The sequence below is a fragment of the Oreochromis aureus genome, linkage group 1, assembly GCF_013358895.1.
Source record: "Oreochromis aureus strain Israel breed Guangdong linkage group 1, ZZ_aureus, whole genome shotgun sequence".
NCBI lineage: Eukaryota > Metazoa > Chordata > Actinopteri > Cichliformes > Cichlidae > Oreochromis > Oreochromis aureus.
The window spans coordinates 23,659,951-23,684,418 of record NC_052942.1 but is presented as its reverse complement, the minus strand read 5'-3'; the positions used below and the strand labels follow the sequence as shown (position 1 = coordinate 23,684,418).

The following is a 24,468-nucleotide window of genomic DNA, read 5'->3' as shown; positions in this document are numbered from 1 at the left end:
TGCTGCTCTTTGAAGAATACAGTGACTTTAGGACAGGGGCATACTTTACTTAGAAACTAAAAACTGGGGTAAACAGATTTTAAATAAAGGTATCATTTAACACACAACCCAGATAATACAGGATCCACTCTGCTGGTGATTTACTTTAATCACTGGTTTAGACTCTCTCACAAATTTATAACAAATAAAACGACCATATCTGTCTTACATACAGTGAACATTAACGTTTTTTTTTAGAATCTGGACGTGTGGGATGCTGTAGTTTGTATTACATTTATTCAGGAAAGATAAAGATAAAAGGTTCAGGTTCAGGTTATTTGTACAGTTTGATACAGTTGATTTGCAGTAGGTAAGCCATCCATCCTTAAATATAAATTTTCAAACAAACAGAGACAACAGACTTTAAACTGTATATAACATAACGAGGGAGAATATTGCAATTATGTCGAATCTTTAATTAAACGCATTTAAACTGGGAAAACAGACTCCCATCATTTCATTGTCCTTATTTCTGCATTTTGAGGAACAGTGTTACTCCACAGTCTGCTAAAACCTCTCGCATTAGCCGTCAGTGATAATAACGCACAGATAAACCTGTCGTGCATCAGCGTGACCCAGGACAGCAGCTCGCGCTGACTCCCGCAGCATCTCCCCCTGTGTGGGACCATCATGTCACTGAGCTCGGCGGAGGGATACAGTAACCAATGTCATCGTGGTGCTGAGGCTTTTGCAAAGCAAAAAATGTCTGCCTAAGGGAAACTCGTAACTGATATATATAGAGGATATTCCCCCAGTTATTGCTGTTTAAACCCACATTTCGCTGTTTTGAGGCGTCTTTTCAGAAAACGACTCTTCACCAGATCACCCTAGTCGGGATTTTAATCGGAAAACAGGTAATATATCAGAAGGAGTTTGCCAAAAAGCTTTCGGACCCGTGAAAGAAGTTGGGAGTTGAGAAAGACCATCACTGCGTTTTGTATTCCGGAGCTGGAAATTGAGATTATCATTTACAGTATTTGTTTATCTGTGTTGCCTGTCTTGAAGCAGTCTGTAATTTACGTTTCGGTCTATCGGAGGGCATTGTCTTCTCCGTACTGCTGTCTACACGGACTAAAAACGCTGCAGCTGCCTGCAGCTCGCTAGCTATTTTCAACCCATATGAACTAGGGACTGCAGCTAGCGTTAGCTGCTTAGCTAAGCGACGTTAGGTGCCTCCGCTAACAGCAGGCGATAACCATCGTTATACGTGGAAAATAAGCCGCACAGACCACTGACATTAACACGGTTAGTGACAGCCCGGGCAGAGGGTCGTTTAAACGTCTCGGAGCGATAACAGAGACACGTTGTCGGCGCTCTAACGCGATGCTGCAGGTCCTGGCTTTAACAAGCAGAGCCATCCATTCAGAGCGCTCCTACTAACGGTTTCATCTCTCTTAATCAGCACAGTGAGAGAAAACAAGTAAAGAGAAACATTTCTGCACACTTTCACCAGTGATTATACGCCCGCTCTGTCCGTGTTTGCCGCATGAAGGTTAAAGCCATAGTCAACTTTACTTCACAGTGATGGTCTTTATTCTTCATCCATAACAAATACCTCCCGCGGCAGTCATTTCATGTGGTACTAGTCCCCTCTGCTCAATAAACCAGCAAAGATGTAATCTGATGGACTTTGTCTTCTCCAGCTTTCTAGATCGCCAGGATGAACCCCCAGCAGCGGATTGCCGCTCTCGGAACTGACAAGGAACTAAGTGACCTGCTGGATTTTAGTGCGGTAGGTTTTTTTTGTTTTGTTTTTTAACGCTTTGCCATGCAGCTCCAAGAGGTGTGATGATTAAATAGGCTTAATAATGACTCATTGATCAATTCCTGTTAGTATGTTGAGTAATATGATTTCACAGGCTAACCTTAATCTAGTATCATGGCACTGGATGATGTGAATGGTTGCTTTTGCACATCTGAGTTGCTCTAATTGTAAGTATGCATTTCTGTGTTTCTCCTTTCAGATGTTCTCTCCACCTGTAAGCGGAGGGAAAAATAGGCCTACCACACTTGGAAGCAGTCAGTTCAGTGCATCAGGTAGGACCTGGTCCCTGAGACCTGTCCCTGTAAACCCTCTGATACGTAGTCTCTCTTTATCCCTGCTTGCATGACTCATAATTCTGCACTTGAAGATCGGTTGTTTACCCGCTTCTGATTTGTTTGAGTTCTGTTTGGACTTATTTATATAAATGGAGACTGGAGGAAAACTGTCTTAGTTTTCAGCCTTGCATGTGATTCTTCTCTCTCCTCTGTGTGTGTGTGTGCTTTTCACATCTGGTGCTTGAAACATGAGCCCTCCACCTGGAATTGTAGTGCAGTGCTGTAGTAAAGATGTAGAACAAAGCTTGGTTTAGGACACAGACGGGTGTAAATGTTTTATTGATCTAATGTGAGTGTTATTCATTTTTTTTATCACATTGTCAGATGCAGAAATTAGGCAGTTCTTTTGTCAGCTTGTGGTTAAGGATTTGCTGTAAGGTTTCCTTCAGGAAAATGCTGTTAATATCCCTAATGGGATTGTGTGACATTTTCTTATTGAGCAAGATTACAGGAGCATATTGATGATTGCCCCTCAAATATACGCATACATTTAAGTGTGTTTTCCAAGAATTTCTGGTCTGTTTGGGTTAGGTTAGTAGATGGTTTGGTCGTAATAACTAGAGTTAAGCTTTTCTGCTTCTGGATCGCTTCCTATATCTATAAATGCTACAGGACATGAATCCGAAGCACATCTATTGTCTGATGTGCCACTAGAGAAAGTCAACAATCGAGCTTTATGTGTTGTGAAAGCATGTCTTGTGTGCATCCACAAAGCCTCGTTGTCGTCGGTTATCTGCGAAACGAAAGACACACACTGAGGAGAAATGACAAAGACACAAGAACAGAGCTGTCACACATGAACTGCGGGGCTGACTTTTATAATACCTAATCATTCAAGTAACGATGATGCTGTGTGTGTGTGTGTGTGCGTGTGTGTGTGAGCGTGTGTGTATGTGTGGTCTCTTCAGTAAAACAAATGGCAAGAAATTCTAGTGAAATTGCTCTGAGGATTTACAAATAGTCGCACCTTTCTGGTAAGCTTCCCACGCATATGTTCATTTAATGTAATAATAACACAAAGTTTCACATTGACAACAGCGTTGTCGGTATTTTTGAAGGTTTTCATGTGACAATGTTTTAGGTATACCTTTATAAAAAGAATAAATCTGAGCATGCCGCCACCACTACTATCTGTGCCCTGAAAAGTCAGAGCAGATTTGAAACAAGTTACAGGAGTGCCAGACAGGAAATGGATTGCAGAGCTTTTTCACTTGATTGTGTCAGATTACACAGGTGGAAACCTCAGTGAACGTTTCTCTAATTGTGGATGTTTTCAGCAGCCGAGTTGTTTTGTCATTGCTGCAGCAAGCTGATGACAAAAAATGAAACAGGTTTCTTTAATGTTGATTTATCTGCAAAACAGGCATTTTACTAGGATGACTGAACATCGGTGTTGTCCATGCAGTGCACTGTAAGGCATAACTATGTGCTGTTGTGGTTTATTGTAGGAAGGTGCTCTTAAATACACTGTGGTCAGCCTGGTGCTTTTTCTGTGGAGAATTGTAAGTTACAGCTCAAAGCTCATTGGCACCGGTGTGTGTCTTCTGGTAACCATGTTTTTCCTTCAAAACTGAACTAAGTATACACCTGGGCTGTTGGTTAAAAACAAAAATGATAAAAACTATGTGGGCATGACTGTGTAATTACAAGATGTTTTGTAGATTTTATTTGCAATTTGTAAATGTAATATTTTGTGAGAAACATACATCTGCAGATTTTTTTTTATTATTATGACATGAACTGTGTTTAGAGCAGATTTAAAGAGCTCAGATTAGGTATTACAGTTTGACGTCATCCTAAACACATGCATTAATGGCTCCTTTTGCTTATTTCTATCTAGGTACAGATTTATAAATAGGCAGCTTTGTTTCAGTTCTTTTTTTCCCCCCTACAGTCTAGGTTTTACTTTTTGTGTTAGATAATTAAATAGTTTTTCCACACATAGTTTTAAATTGGAACTATAATAACTCTAATTATTGTTTTATGGTAACACTTCAAATGTTTTTGTTCTTTAATATGCAATACATCTTTGTTTGCTGTTAAATAACCGTTTTTGTTTCTAAAAATAAAATATCAGTTTGTAATGGGGGTAATTCCATGTCAGTTCTTCAAATTCATTACACCTGACTGCATCTCAGATTCGCCTGAAAAAGAAATAAAAATCCAGGGGACAGATAAACTTCTTAAAAGGAATTATGCAAAACAAATCAAGTCCCTACTATCATTAGGTTTCTCAATATAAAGGTAGGGCTGGTGCTGTGGCTCTGTGAATGTGGACTCGCTGGAGTGTGGCTCAGGTTATCTTAGATCAGTGGATGCTTGAAGTCCTTAATATATTTGTTTGTCTGATCTCTGATAGCAGAATTGGGGAAACCATAACTTTGCAGGTAGGAGACTTATATTTCTCGTATACAAGCCATATAAAGTTCTTTAAAACAGTCAAAATGAGATGAGTGGTTTCACAGAAATTAAAGCTAGAATATGCAGAAAAAAACCACATTTTCATCAACTTCACTGTGATATTTCTGAGGTATGACACCATATACTAAATCTAAATTAACTATTTTAGAAAGAGCATCTTTCTGTTAATATTATACTCAAAATATGTCAAGGTGGTTTATTTTAATTGGATGAATTGAGATGGAATGATCCACTGTGTTTTAAAAAAATTATATATCTATATAGATATATAACTTGATTGATAAATAATTAGATGTAGGACGGAGAGATTACACTCAAGTGTTTTTGAGTTACATGATATTTCTACACGCATTTATGGGTTGGTGTCACAGGATATATTTTGCTATAAGAGACGCACTCTGGAAAGCTTTTCATAGCTTTTTAGCTTTTCTGTTTTTTAGTTTCAAATTTCTGAATTTTTGGTATTTTGTTTAGTCACATCTTAAATATTTCCTGTGGAACTTCAGCAGAATTCACTACTGAAACTATATCACGCTGCAGTATCATGGAGAAGATGAGCCACTAAAAGTGTCTTACATCTAAATAGCGAGAGGGAATTAATTGGCTGCTTTAGTATTTTGTGTTTTCGTAGCAAAAACTGCTCATATGAGCTATACCACTTTTTTCCAACAAACAAGCACCCGCACAACTTTGTGGATTGTAATTTTAGGAGGCTAAATTTAGTTTGCATATGTATGCATGTATACGTTCTAATTTAAATATTCCAGCACTGACACCTATAGCGGGTAAATCCCTCCTCCCTTTAGCCTACAGCCAGAGCTCATGTCTCTCTGATCCTCAAGGTAGGGGAAGAAGCACCTACATAAGTGATTGTGAACTTAAGGCAAGTGAGTGTGCAGTCATGAGTGTGGAAATTGCAGGGAATGAGGGTTTGGATTATTGCATCTCAGCTGGGCATAGCCAGATAATTGAGGCAGAGTGGGACATGCAGGACCCTTCAAAAGTGTGTCAGAGAAAGATGGATTGGAAAAAATAGCCAAAGTGGCTCTAACGGAGATTCATCATTTCTCTCCTCCAGCTGTGTTGATGATGCAAATCTGATGAGGCCATTGACTCTTCAGTGGAGTGGGGCTGCTGTGAAATGGGTAATTTTCATTTAGTGGGTATGTAGTGGTACATTTGTTGACTGTGACCAGCAGCTGTTGTAGGTTGGTTTGTCAGTCAGACGGATCCCAAAATTAAATGTCTCATTGCCAGTCGTAGCTACAAAGAGAGCGTCACTGCTGCTGCCTCACTTTGAGGTCAGTTTTGTGTGCATCAGACTTGGTTATTAATTATCAGATTGATGTCACCTAACAAAAATAAATACTCTTGCCTGTAAAGTCAAGATGGGTTTCAACGATTTAGAAATGCATTACAGAGAAGATACATGCAGGATGTAAGCATATGCCGGTTAAAATTTTTCAACCGTATGAAGGAACGATACCCTGCAGGGTAGTGTCACCTCGCAGGAAGGCTTCTAGGTTTGAATTCACCGGCCGGCTCAAGTCTCCCTGTCCTCCCTGTGCCTGTGTGAGTTCATTTCATGTACCCTGGCTTTCTCCCGCAGCCCAAAGACGTGTGTTGGGTGAAGTGGTGATTCTGAATTGGCTGTTTGTGTGAATATGAGTGTGAAAGCTTGTCTGTCTTTTTGTGTTGGCCCTGTGACAGACAGACTTGCACCTTATGAATAAGCTCCAGCTCCTCTCATATCTAATATAGATGCCAAATAAGACATTTGCAGTGGTTAATATTTTTCTGGCCAAATGAATCAGGACAGTGTGATGTAGAGCAGAAGTTCTAGAGAAAAGTAATCTTTCCCTGCAAGAAAGGGAGAATGTTATGAGGTGTAATCAAAATGTTCTAGAAACCAGATCATGAAAATCAAAAACCGTATCTGATTTGAGTTTACCCAATCTCTCCCTTTAAGATTATCTTCACGTGCATCTCTTGACCATTTTCAGCCCCACTTTTATTTTTCCTTCCTGCATGTCCCGCTATGAACACTTGCACTGTGTGCTCTGTGATTTCTGCACACACCCTTGAACTTGTGCAGAGAACAATCCTAAACTTCTCTTTCAAACTGTGGAGGATCGTCACTGGTGATGAAACCTGTGTGTCCATCTACAAATGAGCATGTTTCAGTTAAAGAATTGTCAGTGTCAATGAACAAAAGTGGCAAGTGAGTTCAGGAGCACATCCACGAGTGTGCCGTTTGTTTTTCTTGATAGTCAAGAATAATAAATTAATGATAATTAATTCAAAGCAAACAGCCTGAACTGTGCTTCATGTCTTTGTGCTATCTTGCGCCGGCACACAGGTGACACTTCTTGATCGCACCTCATATTATCAACATTTCTGTCCCAATTAGATGCATCCCTAAAATTTTGGGCTAACAGGTCTTAATTTAAATTTGTTGAAATATGGAGTTTGAGATTGTCGATTATGTCAGGAAACAGCGTGTTTGTAGGGTTTTTGAACTGCTTGAGTCAATATTAGTAAACCCATTTTTTTAAACATGTCTGGCCTTCATTTGTGTTAAAACCGTTTAAAGCTATAGAAAACAGTGGCTGTGGACGTAGTGGCGATTGTGGATTATTTTTTTTTAGTGAATGTTTTTTTTTTTCTTTGTACTTTGTTATTATGCACCAAAGGTTCTCTGTGAAATTCACTGTTTCTATCTGTAATCATGGACATGTTTGTTTTGTAGCCAGTGTTTGTAGCTAGTGCAAAAGATTGTGGTAAATAAAAAGGTGTGGTGTAAGTGTAGCTTATATGGAATAATGGAGGATTGATGTTAACCCTGTGTATCCCTGTTGGAATCAGTTTGATTTGTCTGATTGCAGTTGCTATTTCACATTATTGTCATTTGCGTGAAAACATTTGGCACAGTCATAGTTTTGACTGTGCTGCTCTAAGATCATTTATACAAGAAACCGTTAATTAGACATCAAGCCCAAAAACCTTCTCCCTGAGGGGCCCATGTGTACTTGTGTATCGTGGAGTAGTGTCTTCATGGACAAGTCTGTGTGGTCACAAAAAAATTGGCAGGCATGTGGACGTCTGCAAGGAGCCTCACACTCATCATCTTTGCGATGTAGAAATTTACGTCACTAGGACCTGCGTGAACCCTAGCATTACTCTAACAGACATGGAAACTATATCATGCTGTACTATTTGCCAGAAGTGAATACATCCCTTTGGAAAATGGATCTGATTATCAAATGATCCACAGCCCTAATTTACTGCATTAAAAGCCCCATGGTAGAAGCATAATGAGTGTTAGTCGACCTTTTTATTACTGGGATAGTGGGATGATAGTGTTGCACCAATATCTGAAGATATGCTCGAGATATGTTTGTGTTGCTCTGGTTTTTTGAGTGTACCTGGCCAGATCTTCTTCAGAATCTTGTCTGTCCCGCCTTTGGGCAGTTATGGGAGATTCCTCTAGTCTCTAGTAACTGGTGTCTGGAGACAGGAAGTAATGTTTCTAGCTAGTGTTTTGTTATATAGAAGATTTTATTACAAACCTGTACAAAAAATAAAATACAAGTCAACAAATACAGAGACCACAAGTCATCACACTCCTTTTTGTGTGTTACTGTTTGCATATCATTTACTGTGGTCGTCTGGGCCACTTTCATGCCACACACCTCATCTGAGTCAAACAGATTTATGTTGGCCTCATGTAGACAAAGATTATACACCCAGTATTCATCAAGCTTCTTTTCATGTTCTTTTGCAAATTGTAATCCTGCAGTTTAGTACAGTTCTGTACTTCCATATAGTAGCTGCAACTCATTATTAGTTGGCCATCAGTTTTACTGCAGCCTTTTTCCATCTTTATTTAGATTTTTTTTCAGTTCCTCTACCAACGCTTTTCATGTAGCGCCATGATGCACACATGGAGATAGATATAGCCCAAAGGTCCAAAACTGAGAACCCGATATGAGAATGTATGAGAAAGTATATGCATAACAGTTTCAAACTTATTATACAGCTCTTCAGGTTTCTCAAATGACTGGTAACACACACACACACACACACACACACACACACACACACACACACACACACACACGTACATATATATATATATATATATATATATATATATATATATATATATATATATATATGTGTATATATATATATATGTGTGTGTATATATATATATGTATGTGTGTATATATATATATGTGTGTATATATATATATATGTGTGTGTATATATATATATATATATATATATATATATATATGTGTAAAACACGTTATAGCGAGGACCACTGTATACAAAATGTGTCCCTGTCTTTGCCCATAGGAGCAATTTATGTATTATGTATTTATGTATTTATGTATTCTGGGCCTCATGTATTATGCTATCCAGTCAGATAGTGTATTTCAAATACTACCAGGACCAAATGCTCTTTTTTGTAAAATAAATGCATAACATTTGGCGTGTGGTTGTGCTGCCAACTGTTTTCGAGTGATGGAAAGTATTCAGTCTTCAAGTGAGTAAGATGATATAGATTCCTATCTCAGCAAGTGTCACTAGTAGTGAAATTGTAAATACAAACTGTAATGCTTGGCTATTTTTTCCCTGCAGTTTGCTGAGCAGACACTTTCACAGCCTTGTTGGATTTTCTTGCATCAGTAATATTGAACTTGATGCTCAAATCTTTTCATTTGTACAAAAAGTGCACAAGTAATTTTGTTGGATGGCTTTTAACTGAATCTAGGTTTGGTGCAAGCTGTTCATGAATGATGCCATAGAGATGGTAAGAAAGGAGGAGTCAGCATGTTATTACAACCACAACCACTACAACCACACTGCTCGCTTTTTCACCATGCGTTTCTACTCAAAACATGTTGTTGATAATGGTTTGATGCACTACATACTGAATATTAGGGATGTTCCTACAAATTTGCTAGTCAGTTAAGCTGGAGAACAAAAATCGGATGAGGTGGAGCAGTCTTAAAGTCATAGAACAGCAAGAAATTGAGCTCAGTCTAATGCAGGGACGTCAAAGTCATTGGACACTGCGGGCCACATACAGCCCACTTTGATCTCAAGTCGGGTGGACCAGTTAAACTCCCCTTTCTATCAGTGTAAAGAACTTCTAGTCTAACATAGTGGAAAACACCCTGAGAAGCACTCAGAGACCAAATATTCCTTAAAAAAATGCTGAATGTGAACTTAAGGCAGGAAGGTAATTGGTCGGACTGTGTGGAAGTGTCCGGTGAGCTTAAGGGGCTAAAAAGGCCCAGAGGTGGATGATAGTTTTTGGTGCTTCTTTAGTACACTGCACTTGGTTTTATGAATTTGTGTACAGAAGAATATTATTTGGAGTATTTTATAATGATCCATGGCACTAAGTACTACTGGTGGGATAGCACCGATTCTCCATGTTTCATTATGCTTACATTACAGCCAGTGTATTTGTGTGTTTCCTTTATCCTCTTGTATCAGTGAGTAATCTAATTGTGGTGGCTGTCTGTGCACCGAGAAGAGAGGGGACCCTAGAGCCCTTTTGGAGATGGTAATCAGACAAGATGACAACCAGTGGCCCAGACTGCAAACACTGACCATTGTTACATTCAGAGTGTAAAAGGCCTCAGCTGGGCGACAGCATGTCACCATCGTGTCATCACACTACCAACACTAGTAGTTCAATTAGTAACACGAATATCACGGCCTTAAATGTGGATGACAAAACTGACAAATCACAAAAGCGACACAAATTAACTTTATAGTTTGTCCACCGAAGAAGAGGAAATGAATCTACTGCAGCAAAGCACCATGTCTGTCAGGATGAAACTTATCTGTTGTGCTGCTCACTGGTGCGTGATTTCTGGTTACAGAAATGTCACTGACTTTCTGGTTAAATGTATAATTAGACAAACAAGTTTCTGACTAAGAAGTTCTTGGCAGAATGGAGGGTGAAATTGGAGTAATGACACTAAAAATTAAAAAAAAAAAAAAAAATCTAAGTGCAGTATCATTTCAGATTGGGTATTTTTTTCCGTATCTCGTAATCATCGTTCCACATCCTCATCCATTTTCGGTAACACCAAAGGGCTTTGTTTGTGATTATTGGCTTTAGTGACGCATAAAAAGTTCCTGGTAAGCTGCACTGAACCTCATTAGGTGAAACTGAACATTATATGTAGGGCTGCAGAGCTGTATTTAGATGTTGGTGAATCAGAGGACCACCACCAAACACGTTTTGATCAGTGATTATAGGTTTGTTTTTAACTGTGCATAATTAACTTTTGCTTTTTACTTTTTATTGAAGTTGTTAGTTTCACTTGGAAAAATTCTGCGTTTTTGATTATTAGACCAACTTTGCTGCATATCATCTGTTAAATTGTCAAACCTGTTAAAGTGTAAAAAAAAAAAGAAGTTTTTTTTTGTTTGTTGTATTATTATTTTTTCTGAGCATACCCAATATTTATAAAATCTGATATTCTTTATTTGAAGTTGGAAATGAACAAATGGGATTGCATTTTACTGGGACAGATATTATTACAACAGGGACAATCAATAACTTCGAGAATATTGATGCTTTACCCGCGTTGCAGTTATGTTTTCTTTGTGGTGACTTTGGCTATTACAGGAGCACAATAATGTTCAATCCAGGCATCAAATATTTGTTACTGACTATATCACATAAATTAGATTGTAAAAATCAGATATTGTGTTTTTCAAGCTGTGCCAGATGCTCTAGCTTTGCAGATTGGTTGGCATTATTGATTTTATTTGTTTATCAGTTTGAGTTTCGAAACATTCAGGTTTTCTTTAATTTAGAAAATGAGTTTTATCACGTTTCAGTGCTCAGCTGTTTAGCCTGCCATACATCGGATTACCAAGTTTCTGGTTGCTTTGTGGTACATGAGGAGAATTTGAAGGAAAAATATATTTGTGTCACATTTAAAAATATCAGTTAGTCACTTTTCTTTTTGTTTTGTTGTAAAAATCACACTGCTGTCATGGCAGTCTGGGTGTTAATCAGACCAAAGGCTTGCACCTGTAATTAAATAGCATTTCCAACTTGTAAGCAAGACAAGAGTCTGTTTATGTGACCCACCCAGGTTATTAAGTTTTTTTCTTTTTCTCTTTTTTTGCTCATTTGTGGTTATTGTTATATGCAAAGCTGCTGGCTGAAGATGTTTTTTGGCGGCCATTAAGTGTTGCAACTCAGAACTAATTTCAGTAATTACTGTCATCAGTAAATCTGTGAATTATTTTCCTCCAAATGTTTTTCCTGAGTTGTATATTAGAAAATGAACAGCATATGCAAATATCTTGTTTTGTTCAGCCAACCACCCAAAACTCAGATATATTTCTTTTACAATAAAAATTAAAAAAGAAAAAAAAATCACAGGAAACATTTTAAGCTGGAAAAGCCAGAATAAAAGGGAAGTGCATTTATCATTATTAGTATTATTATTATTATTGTTATTATTATTATTAGTTATTTTCTTTTTTTTACCTTTATGGGGCAAAAGCTAATTTATCGATTAAAATGAATCACAGACTGGGGACATTTATATGTCCATGCTACTGTATTGTTGTTCTGTTTGTGCTGTTAGCAAACTGGTAAACTTAATCACGTTGAGAAAATTTTAAAAATATGGGTTGCGGATTTGTTTAGACAAATAAATAGGTAAATATAGGAGTCATACTATATTATATATTGTATATATACCATAATGTATTTAATTGTCAGATGATATACTGTATGTTGTTAATGATTTAAACATCGTAATTTGAAAATGTGAAAAATGGTTACATTCGATATTTGCTAAATACGATATTATTGTTGTGAAATGAAAATTATACTGCTTTTATAAGGTGTTGTAAGTGCATGAACAGTGAACATGGGTCATTTTAGTCCTGGTAGGTGGTTGCCAGGCAGCTTGATAGCATCATGTGACATGGATAAAAGTTATATCTGTGTGATGTACCTATGTCCCAAATTTGGTTCATTAAGTCCCAATCTTTTAGAAGGAATTCACAGGAGAAAAAGACACAGAAATTTAATTTGTTATAGTAAGATTATTTGGATATATTATTAGGTCACACGTGAACTCTTTCCTTTATCTGTAAAACATATTCTAATGTAATCTGATTCATTATGGATTCCAATAAGACTTCCAATAACGATAAAGAATTAGAAATACAAATTGAACAAACACAGATTTATATAGACTGTTCTCGTGCCTGTCTTTTACTACTTACAAAATAAATTTTGTTAAAACTAAAACATTTATCTTAAGATCTTAAGTTATGCTTGAGTAAATTATGTGTTTTGCTTTGGTTGTGCCAATTTAAATTCAAATGGTAATAACAAATAATAACAACTTTAAATGAAGTTATCATAGTCTAAATCTTTGTGTTAGCCATGCTGTTGCTTAAAAGTATATCCAATCAAACATCTGGTTTATAGATGTGAAATATTTGAATTGTCTGGAAATTTTCAAAAACAGATTTGCAATTATGAAAAAATTTGCCAGCAAATTTGAAAGAAATCAAAGCCTTTAATGTTAAAAAAAGAATCATATATTTTCCACACGTTTCCACTGTTCTAGCTATGGCAGCTATTACAAAAGCAAATATAAACACACGAGTCATTATATACAGGAAGTTATAAACAGATGATGTCGTGTTAAACACAACCACAGGGACACTAAATAAACCGGTGTTGTTTGAGTGAAGACACGGGTACACTGAACTGTGAGGGTAATCGTGACTTTCTGACTGAGTTGTGCTCTCTGTTTCTGACAGGTATGGATGAGCGGACCACCCAAGCATCTTGGACCCCAGGTGGCGAGTCCAGTCCTTCCTATGAGTCCAGTCCTTCTTATGAGTCCTCACGGGTAAGATGACCCACACGATAATGCTCCTGAGTGACCTTTCTGCTCTGCAGCACATCGTTTAACACTTACTATAACAAAGACCTTAACCCAGAATCATTCTTGCTGTGGGACCTATGATGTCTGACAGACGGGACCAGCAAAGGTTTTCAGGGCCGATGGATAACCACTTAGAAAACACTGGAATCTGGTGTTATTCTTGAGGTTCTCTTTAGTTTTAAAAATATTTCAGTAGAGGCTATATTTGAATGGTGCTCGTTATTCATTTCCACAATGAAAGGCAAGGTCTTTTTCAATAAAAAAATATGACCTTGATAAAGGGATTGATAAAATAATTAAATCGCTGTCAGAAAAAGGATGACTAAATTAAAGATATAAATGAAACATTAAAAAAACATATCACTTCACTGTTTTTCAAAACTAAATCAGCAGTTTGAGTGTCTAACATCAATACTGAGAGTAGTGAAAATATCAGCACGTTAAGTTAAATGTGGGTTTATGTTTCTCCATTTATTGGTTAAATGAACAAAATATATTCACTTTTAAATCATATAAAACAGAGAAATACAGGCAAAATCATCTAATTTGAGAATGTAAAACTCCAACGGTTAATCTGTCACCAAAATAGTTGGGAGGTTTTTATCTGTTGATCAACTAATTCAGTCAGAAAACTGAGCTTCAGAATAAGCAGGTGGCTTTTGTCGTACATTTAAAAACTTTATTCTCCATGAAAACAAGACAATAGAGTGAAGCAGTACTGGAGGGAAATATGGTTTGTGGTCATCTCCACAGGCCAATCAGCCTGTCTGTAAATGTAAATGTTTAATGTTAGTCCTTTTTTAAATCATGGTAAATGGTGGACCTGTCTCTGTCTTATATCAGCAAAAATTAAAGTATCAACTTATTTATGGCTGTATTTTCGAAGATATTTACAGAAAACAATGCACAGTTGGTTCAGTACTTATATTATTTTATTATACAATTTAGCCTATGATCTCAGACCTGTGTAGAAATGAGAAATTTGCTTAAATTTGTCCCTTTAAGGAGTGTAAATTAACATGATATGTCATGGAATTAAAAATTTGATAGTCATGTAGCTTTATTTGTGATTACCTAATCCACTGTAAAGCGTATCTTCAAAATATTCTCAAGTGCAGTTCATTTGTAAAATAATGAACAAGATGTGTGCATGTTCATTTCCATGTGAAACTGTATCTCTTTGTTTAAGTGAGAACATCTCACTGTTTGTGTGAGCAAGTGTGAACAGCTCTCCCTGTTTGTTTGTCCCTCACACATTGGTTGTTCTAGATGCCCTGTATGAATTTCATTTAATGTCAATCTCCTGTCACTTTCTATTAGAATTCAGTTAAATGTCAGAGCCACTCGAGCTGCGTTACCTTGTTTATTTCTCTGTGCCCTTCCCGAATGAACATCTACAGGCTATGGTAACATAGGCAGCTTGATTTGAATTATAAGACTGAGACGCTTGAGATATCTTTGCTCCAGGTGCATATAAATGAGTGATTCTGACATTACAAGGCACACCATCAGCCAGCAGACAGCTGTTTGCACCTCCATAAGGCGTGCATGTCAACACTCACACACAGCTGCGTATGCACCTTACAGATTTGATTTATATACCCTATAGAATATTATATCCCACATATGCTGGTTTAGGAAAGAAGCGGCATTTCTTGTAAACCTCAATAGTAATCTGTCCAGACGGTTTCAGGTTTTTCAATGAATAATACATTTTGAGATTTTTGTTTTTACAGTTCACATAGTTTTGATGTCTGCTCACAAACATTGTTGATCATCTGAAAGGTGACCGAATTAGATTTAAAGAAAAGCTGCATATTTAAAAAATGTTTTTTTTTAAAATTATTCTTATTTATGGCCATAAAATAGATAAATAAAAGGAAAGAACTGAATTGAACACAAAGAACAAGAATTTTCACAAAACCAAAGACTAAAGAAAATAATAAATACATCATCGGTGCAGAGAATTTATTAGGTTTGTAAATATTCCTTTGGTTTCCTGGTAGCTTTCTTCTGTGTTTCATAAATCATATGTCATAGGTTTGGAGACAAAGTTAGAGAGTCAAGGTTGAGATGTTACGGGCATGTGCAGAGGAGGGATAGTGGATATATTGGGCAAAGGGTCCTGAATATGAAAAGAAGAAAAGAAGAAGACCGCAGAGGATGTTCATGACTGTAGTGAAAGAGGACATGCAGAGGGTTGGTGTGACAGATGAGGATGCTAGGAATAGGATGATGTGGAGGCAGATGATCTGCTGTGGCGACCCCTAATGGCGTCAGCTGAAAGAATAATATCTCATATTAAACATAGCTGAAGTTCCATATAGGGAAGTCAGCATACAGTATGTACAGTTAATCTCTTGCAGTTGATACTGTTTACACTGCATACATTGACAAAAATGATTTTGAACATGTGCAATGGACTTCAATCTCATTACTTTTGATATGATTGCACTGAGACAAAGACCTGGTCTGCGACCGTTTCAATTAAGTTTTATATAGCACTAAATTACAACAACAGTGGCCCTACAATGATACAGAGAAAACCCCAACCATCAGACGACCCCCTCAGACCAAGCACTTGGCGACAGTGGGAAGGAAAAACTCCTGTTTAACAGGAAGAAACCTCCAGAAGAACCAGGCTCAGGGAGGGGCAGTCATCTGCTTCAACCGTTTGGGCGTGAGGGCAGGGAAATAGAACAAAAGACACACTGTGGAAGAGAGCCAGAGATTAAGAACAACTAATGATTAAATACAGAGTGGTGTGGTGTATAAACAAATGGTGAGGGACAAGAGGTGTCTGTTGGTGTCTTTCATTGATTTTGGTACATCAAGACTTGACAAGACTGTTGCCTGCTGTTGCAAATCTTTGCTGTCTATATTCCCAGAAATTCACATTAAAAAGAGATTCAATTATTAACCACTTCTGGTCCCGTTAGAACCTCATATAGAATAGAGAATATAACCTTTCAACCAGTTGTCAACCAGTTGAGTTGAGTCCCCATTGCAAAGAGATTCATTGCAGATGACTTAAGCTAACTGGCACAGACTGACTAAGATTGATTACAGTGTGCTGGCAGTCCGTCTATGTTTATAAATTAGACAGCGGTTACTTATAAAGCTTCACTCATCTGTGAGTGATTGCGGTCAGTCCAATCAGACCATGACTTTTTGGAGACACGTTGCTACGAATTGTGCAATCACCTTGTGATCAAAAGTGGTCACTCAGAGGTTAAGGGTGTTGCATGTGCAAGACCTGAGCAACTGCAACTACTTGCAGTCGATCTCCGACAGCAGTAAGCATTCAGTGCGGTCACCGGGCAACCACCGATTTGTCCTAGTCACAAGGAGGTTGCTTTTGTTTTTACTGTTGAGTGACTGTACCATATTATAGTCATCTCAGGCACCAAAGGCTGCTGTTGAAACTTTATGTTAACAAGGTGCAGCACAACGTTGGCTTAAAAAGTGTTGAACTAAAATAGCTTGTTTCAGACAATGGATGAGGTGCAGCAAAGAAAAATTAAAGGATTATTTTAAACTTTAAATCATGCAAAACTACTGTAGTAGAATGAAAGAATAAAAATACAGAGGCAGAGCATAACAGTCCACTTTGAGGCATAACTGCAGAAAATATTAATATCACAGCAAAATCTCTTCATGTCATGATATATGTGCTTGTTGCACGGCATAGCTACAAGAACACTGCTTTAATTTACATTTTAAACAGCAGCCCCGACCACAAGCGCTGACCAGAAGTCACTACAGGAGTCTCAGTAATGGTGGGCTGTTTGTAGGTAAACCTTAACACTGTTCTTGGCCGGGCAGGCAAAGGAAACCACAACAACTAAAGTCTAAACACAGCATGGCTGAAGTAATAACCCCAGCACTACTAAATAAATGACTGTGTTTGGCAGTACTGAACTGACTGAAGAAGCCATAGTGTTCATGTGCTTTGTAATCGATAACAGCTAAATAATGATTCATTAACGTAGTGTTTTGCTTAAATTTACCTAAATGAAAGCTTTAAAATAATGAGGCACCTGCAGTGGAAATGGATATGATGTATGATGCAAATGTGTAGACAGCCTAAATATTAACATTGTTATTTTCATAAATGGAACATTTGTTTGTTTCAAATCCTTTTTTCCATTTAGGACTAATCTGTCTTAGGTTTCTTGTAATCAATTTTCTAGCCATGTTTCTCGACTTATTATAAATTTGCACACAAGAGAGATACAAAGTGAATAATCTTGGCTAATTTAACCTAATTGTAATCATTAATTATAAGCATTATTAAGGGAGTATTGTTGTGATGATGTGAGTTACTAACTTGCCAATGTCTTTTCTTGAACCTGAGCACTAAGTACAGGCCATAACCAAAATACGGCAATATTAAAATCAGGTGGTGGCAGTAAAAGTTAGAGTAACTCTGATTTTTGTAAATGCCAACTTTGCATTTACAAACCATCTAGTGAAAGATATTTTGTAAAGACTGAGATTTCTGGATAATATAATTCAAATACATCTGTTTACTGAGTTCCATTTACTGAATCACCTATCCCAGCAAGAGCCTGACATTTGCATAGGCAATTTATAGAAGCCGTTCCACTAAGATAAACTTTTAAAAACCTATTTGCAATTAAACCATCATTTATATGTTTCTGCATCTTTACAGAAGATGAGATTTTTAAATTGAGCTGCAGAAATCTTGCTGTTTTCCCCTTTTTCCTTAATTTTTTTAGGCAGAGACAGAACAGTAGAACAGACTCTTGGATTGTTTTTATCTCAGGTGAAACTTTGGAGATTTGATTCAGTGTAATTTATATAACTTATTAAATTAGTATCAAATAACTACATTAAAAACAAGACTTACTTTCTAAGATTTCCCAGTTTTTCTCTGTTCATAGTATCTGTCCAACGCTCTTGGATGAAATTCTGAGTGCTTCATCTTTCAGTGTGTTACAAAGGGAATTCAGTGTTGTCCCTGAGCTTGTTTGAGCTGCTGCTACGAGTGTGTGACCAGTCGACTGTGAACAGTCCCGAGCCCTGGCGTGCTGACCTTGGCTCCCAGCCATTCGATGTATCCTGGGCAGCTGTGGCTGTAGGCTGGCGGTCTGACAGGCAGGGCTGTGCCCACCGCCACCGCACAACAACCCCCACTTCCCTAGTGCCCTGCCCCAACTTGATACTCGACCCCACACACATCCATCATGACCATATCATTACTTCCCAAGCTGCCACATGCAGCTACACGTTCACCTGGGATGCAACACAGAGTGCGGAAGAGATGACTCTTTAAAAGCTGTGGCGAGCGACTGGGGAATGAGGCATGAGCTCCGGCCTGTACGCTGCCACAGTGATCTGACAGTTATTTAGCCAGCAGTGCTAACGTGGCCCTGTGGCACAATGACAGCGTGTGTTAGTGTCTTGGATGGATGTAGGCCACCAGTGTTTGGGAATGATGAGGGACCTTTGATTGATGATCTAACAGTCCCAGCGTGAACACGCAGACGCATGTAGAAACGTGCACTAAGCTTGGATTGACCGTTACCCTCCTACTTCTTTTTCCTGCCCTGCTGACTGACCCTGCTGGTCTTTTCCTGCTTTGCAATTATAAAACTGAAAGGAAGTGCTTTTCAGTTCGATATTTTTGGTTAACTTTCCTGTGTAGAGTCAAATATATATAAATATATAACTCTCTCTATCTATCGATCTATCTATCGATCTATCTATCTGTCTATCTACCTATACATATATATATATATATATATATATATATATATATATATATATATATATGTATGCAAAGGTTTGTACAACACTGTATGTTAAAGATATCTTTTCACCTTTAAGGGTGAAAACAGGGGGACATTGCTCTGAAGTTTAGTAACATGTTGTGTATTTTAACAACAAAAAATTGCAATTTTACATTAAATTTCGTGTCAGGTTTGCCTTGGCTGCAGACCTTTAAGTCCATCCGCTCCCTGAGATGACTCATTCATCAGGTGGTTGGACATAAAACTGCAAGTTTTCAGTGGAATAGTCAGTCGAGTAAGCAACCAATTCCTAGTCAGCATCATGGGCAGGATTTACACTACTGTCAGTCATAGAATGTATATAAAAGATGGATGTAGTCCTGTCATCATCCACTGGCCCCTCCTTGAGTTGTTTATGGGTGCAGCTTGCAATCATGTAACTTACAAACAAAAACAAAGTAGAATTTCATTCAGCAAAACTCGAGCATAAACTTGTTAGACATGCTGTACATCACAGCTGGCCTTATTGTTTGCCTTTTTAATTCGATTAAAAAGACGCCAACAAGGCAGGTGTTGGTGAGAGGTCCAGATCAGTGATTTCAGATGTTGGACATTATAATGTCTTCATTAACTTCACGTCTTCATAAAATCCAAATGGATTTGTTGCAGTTGTTACGAAGGGGGGAAACTATCCTTAAAACCTTAAAACTTATTTGTTTGTATCAGGCTCTAAACGTGTTTGTTTCATAGCTGAAGTTTGGCATTTTAGCCAGAGAGTCTGTGGGGATTGGCTCGTTTTTGAAGCCAGCCTCAAATGGCCATTAGTGGAAGTGCAATTTGCTACTTGTTGCCAAGCTAAGTGCTCGTAAAGTGAAATTTTAAATTGCCAGTGCTCATTTATTTTCTTCACCCATGAGGCATGGCTACTGAACAGTTTTTTTCTTTGCCACACTTTTAAAGTCCTGGCTAAACTAGTATGTTGGCATAGTGACTTAACCTCACGCTAGATTCAAGCAGATATATTGGTCTCTAGTGATCGACGAGGGAAAACCAAATCCCCTCTCCCCTGGAAACTGTTTGTTGTAGATGCAGTAAGACTGAGAATGAAAACCGTTTTAACGGGCTGACAATTTGGTCTGATATCAGCTTTTGTCAGATTGTTTTCTGGCCATGAGCAGTTTTTGCCAGGCAACAAGCAGAGACTGTTGAAAGTTGGTGTGTTCCCAGCCAAGAAATAGTTCAACCCATAAGCCTTTGTGAAACCACACGTTTTTTTCTTCTCCTTGATATTTGCACAAATTTTAAAAAGGAAGGAAAAAATATAGCTTTTCATATGCTTTTATGTTTATGTTTATGATTAGAATCTATTTTTGTTGTTTAACCATTGTTTCACTCTACTGTCTGCTGGCCATAGCTCAGTATTTTACCGTTTGGTCAGCAACCTTGTAAAGACTGGTCAGGTTGATGCTTTTTACGTGTATATGAGAAGAAATGCTTTCCGTATGTGTAAGTCTGTGTATGTGTGCTAGAGCTTCTCACGGGGCTGTTGTTGTTATTGAGTCGGTTCATGGTGTGATTAACAGTGAGCGCGGCCTGGCAGGAGCACAATAGGGAATCTCTGAGGATTCCCTCGACACAGCACAACACTCCACTGCCTTTGAAATTACTCCATCACCATCCACTCACAAGAAAAGATGGATAATAAGATTTACTCTTTTTTTTTTTTAACTGTATGTTGAATGCAATGGGTATGAGTTGGTGAAAATAGCTCCATACAAATGCAAGCCCACTGCTGCTTGGTCCCTGGGAGTTAATGTAGTTTGGGAAGATGTATTTTACTGGAGCACAGGAAGATTTTCACAGGGCTTAGGATTAGCACTGTAACGAAGCATCTTTTATTACATGGGACCCCAAGTTTTCAAAAACCATACTGTGACCGATATTTAGACCTGAGCTCCTGAAGCTGATAACTGTCATGAAAAGGCACTGTTAAGCTGCAGGAGAAAAAAAGGCAATTTTTTTAAGCTGCAGGTACCTGGAAATGGTGGAGGATTGCATCTCTGTGTTTCTTCCTCTTCTATTAAACAACACCATCTGCAAGCATGAAATGGTATACAGACCTTTTATGACTTGCACAAAATGACTGAATAAGACAGAATACTTTAAGAAACTGGATTTATAAGTTTTGATTTGATAGAACTCCAGATAAATTTAAGGTAAAGAGTGGTTTGTTCTTTCTTATTCTTTGAGAAAGAACCCAGCACAAAGTTGTTGGGTTTAAGATGGCAGCACAGAGTTCATATACTGAGAAAGTCGGTGGCCTGTTTGTGGAATTTGGAGAGCCGTTTTAACCATGTAGAGCCTGAACTAAGAAATAATTGCCCAACAACAACACTGGAGCATTTATTGAAACTTGAATCAAATAAAAAGACAAGAAAAGAAATATGAAGTTCCATATATGAATTTTTTTTGTATCATTTTTGCTACATCTGATATTTATGTGCAATTTATTGCTTAAAAATGTATTGTGCAATTTCTTATGTTTTCTTATTTTTAGGCGAGAAAAAAAAAGTATGCATCATATATGACACACTTGGTGTTAGAGGGTTAAAGAGTTTGGTTTTAAATTACGTTTGCATGATAAATTTTATTGTACATAAAATAATGGTAAAACATGATAAAATCTCTTGGGTTAATATAACAGCCTGATGGTCCAGGACCAGTAAGGCCTCAGTCTTACAGGGGCCTTTTGGTAGTCACTGGTCGCTAGTGGAAAAATGTGACTTGTCGTTAAGTGAAACTGGTCGTAAAGAAGTACGTGATGCAGGACCAAAGGCCTTGTTGTGATTGCTTTGGTCAGTAGCATTTGAATGGTGCATGTAATTTACATGGAGGATGCCAACTACTTGTTGAGAGGTAATACAATTTTTACTTCAGAAGTTCTACTTTTCCAATTTACTTGATACTTTTTACAGTTTCACTACCACTTAGCTAGTAGTTTTATGCTAGCTACTAAAACATCCTCTTCATGACCGATTTTGTGTAGCCTTCCTTACGATGGTAATTTCCAGTGGGTCACTGACCGGTCTCTAGCCCTTTGTGGATGAGGTGTAAATTATGTAAGATCAGTGACCCACTGCTGGTTTGTTTGTATGAATGACAATATTTCCACCAATCAAGTTCACCTGTGATAAGGCAACATTTTCACATTCAAAAGTCCTTCATCTAAACCATCTAAAGTATTTAGTTTAAATGTGAAGGAGCAGAGTCTATATTTATTTTAAAGTTTTCATTCAGATTTATTTTATATATTAACACAAATTAATTAAATTACACTATTTTATGTATCAAGCCAGCCATATATAATGTAGTTAAATTAGCTTTTTTGTGCTGCTGGAATGGGGGCACAGCAGAGAAATAATGTTTTTTTGTACACTGAATAAAATAGGTTACTATCACAAAATAAAAACGGCAAAAATGTAAAAATAAAATGATTTCAAAATATATACATCTCCAAGATATTTCTTAATTTACCAAAATGTAAACAAAAGCAATGCACATAGTGGCTTGTTATGAGAGGTTACTAAAGCATCTATAGAGTTCTTGTATTTTTTATGGCAGATACTGGGGGTTTAAATGTGAACCAGTGTTATTAATGTGAACCATCTTTCTCTTCAAATTTTTGGGCTTCTCTTGCAGATTTTATTGGCATCAATTATGTTCTCGTCTTGCTAATTAGGAGTTCGCTATAGCACACAATTATCAAAGTTGCCTACTAATGTGCTTAATATTCTGATCTCTTCCCCCAGGGCTTCGCAGACAGCCCTCATTACAGCGATCATTTGAGTGACAGTCGATTAGTGTCCCATGAAGGATTGTCCCCAACACCTTTTATGAACTCAAACATAATGGGTAAGTAAGTGACTCCTTTCAACTCACCCTCATATGCCCTTTGGTGGTGGAAAGACATCCTAAAAAAAACTGATTGAGATTAAGGCACATCATTTACTGGAGGCAGCAGGACTGAAAGGCTTGCAGGCTACAGGACAATTTTCTTCTCTCCCCTCATGTCTTTATTTCCTCTCTTTAATCCCCCTCCCCTTTCCACATCTCCCTCTTCCCCCTCCTGAGATGACCCTCCCCCAGGCTAGGAGTCACACCATCAGTATAGGTTTCCGTCATAAGAAGCTGTGTCCTAGACATCAAAACCGCCCTCAGCAGCTTCCAGCAGCAGCACAGTTATGTATTGTTTGGGTGTAGGATTAAACAGACTGTTGTATCAAAGACCCAACCGTGAAACAGAAACAAACTTTTAAACTGAAAGTAGATCATACAATTTTGTTCATTTGGGATTTTTGCTGTGTTTGCCTTTGGATTTTTCAGGTGCTGCGTTTCCTTTGGCTGAATCTGGTTTGCTCATACAAAAGATACAGTGGCTTGCAAAAGTATTCGGCCCTCTTGAACTTTTCCACATTTTGTCACATTACAGCCACAAACATGAATCAATTTTATTGGAATTCCACGTGAAAGACCAATACAAAGTGGTGTACACGTGAGAAGTGGAACGAAAATCATACATGATTCCAAACATTTTTTACAAATAAATAACTGAAAAGTGGGGTGTGCGTAATTATTCAGCCCCCTGAGTCAATACTTTGTAGAACCACCTTTTGCTGCAATTACAGCTGCCAGTCTTTTAGGGTATGTCTCTACCAGCTTTGCACATCTAGAGACTGAAATTCTTGCCAGATTCTTGGACAGATTCCCCCACCTGAGCTGTAGATCTCTGCAGCTCGTCCAGAGTCACCATGGGCCTCTTGGCTGCATTTCTGATCAGCGCTCTCCTTGTTCGGCCTGTGAGTTTAGGTGGACGGCCTTGTCTTGGTAGGTTTACAGTTGTGCCATACTCCTTCCATTTCTGAATGATCGCTTGAACAGTGCTCCGTGGGATGTTCAAGGCTTGGGAAATCTTTTTGTAGCCTAAGCCTGCTTTAAATTTCTCAATAACTTTATCCCTGACCTGTCTGGTGTGTTCTTTGGACTTCATGGTGTTGTTGCTCCCAATATTCTCTTAGACAACCTCTGAGGTCGACACAGGGCAGTTGTGGAGCTGTTTTGCAAAGAAGAATGGGCAAGAATTTCAGTCTCTAGATGTGCAAAGCTGGTAGAGACATACCCTAAAAGACTGGCAGCTG

The 24,468-nt window shown here is 37.9% G+C and overlaps 1 protein-coding gene across 5 annotated transcripts in view; it reads left to right on the top strand.

Moving 5' to 3' along the window:
• Positions 1–712: 712 nt before the first annotated feature.
• The window catches only part of tcf12 (transcription factor 12), an 84,444-nt gene continuing 60,688 nt past the window's right edge, over positions 713–24,468 (top strand). For 2 of the 5 annotated variants that reach the window (XM_039610861.1, XM_031758047.2), the window contains exons 1-5: positions 713–893; positions 1,683–1,771; positions 2,004–2,076; positions 13,390–13,481; positions 23,083–23,185. In XM_039610861.1, the coding sequence (XP_039466795.1) occupies positions 1,700–1,771; positions 2,004–2,076; positions 13,390–13,481; positions 23,083–23,185 (340 nt within the window). In that variant the 5' untranslated portion in view covers positions 713–893; positions 1,683–1,699. The remainder of the gene's footprint in view (positions 894–1,682; positions 1,772–2,003; positions 2,077–13,389; positions 13,482–23,082; positions 23,186–24,468) is intronic. The other 3 variants (XM_031758051.2, XM_039610854.1, XM_031758050.2) reach the window with 2 other exon arrangements.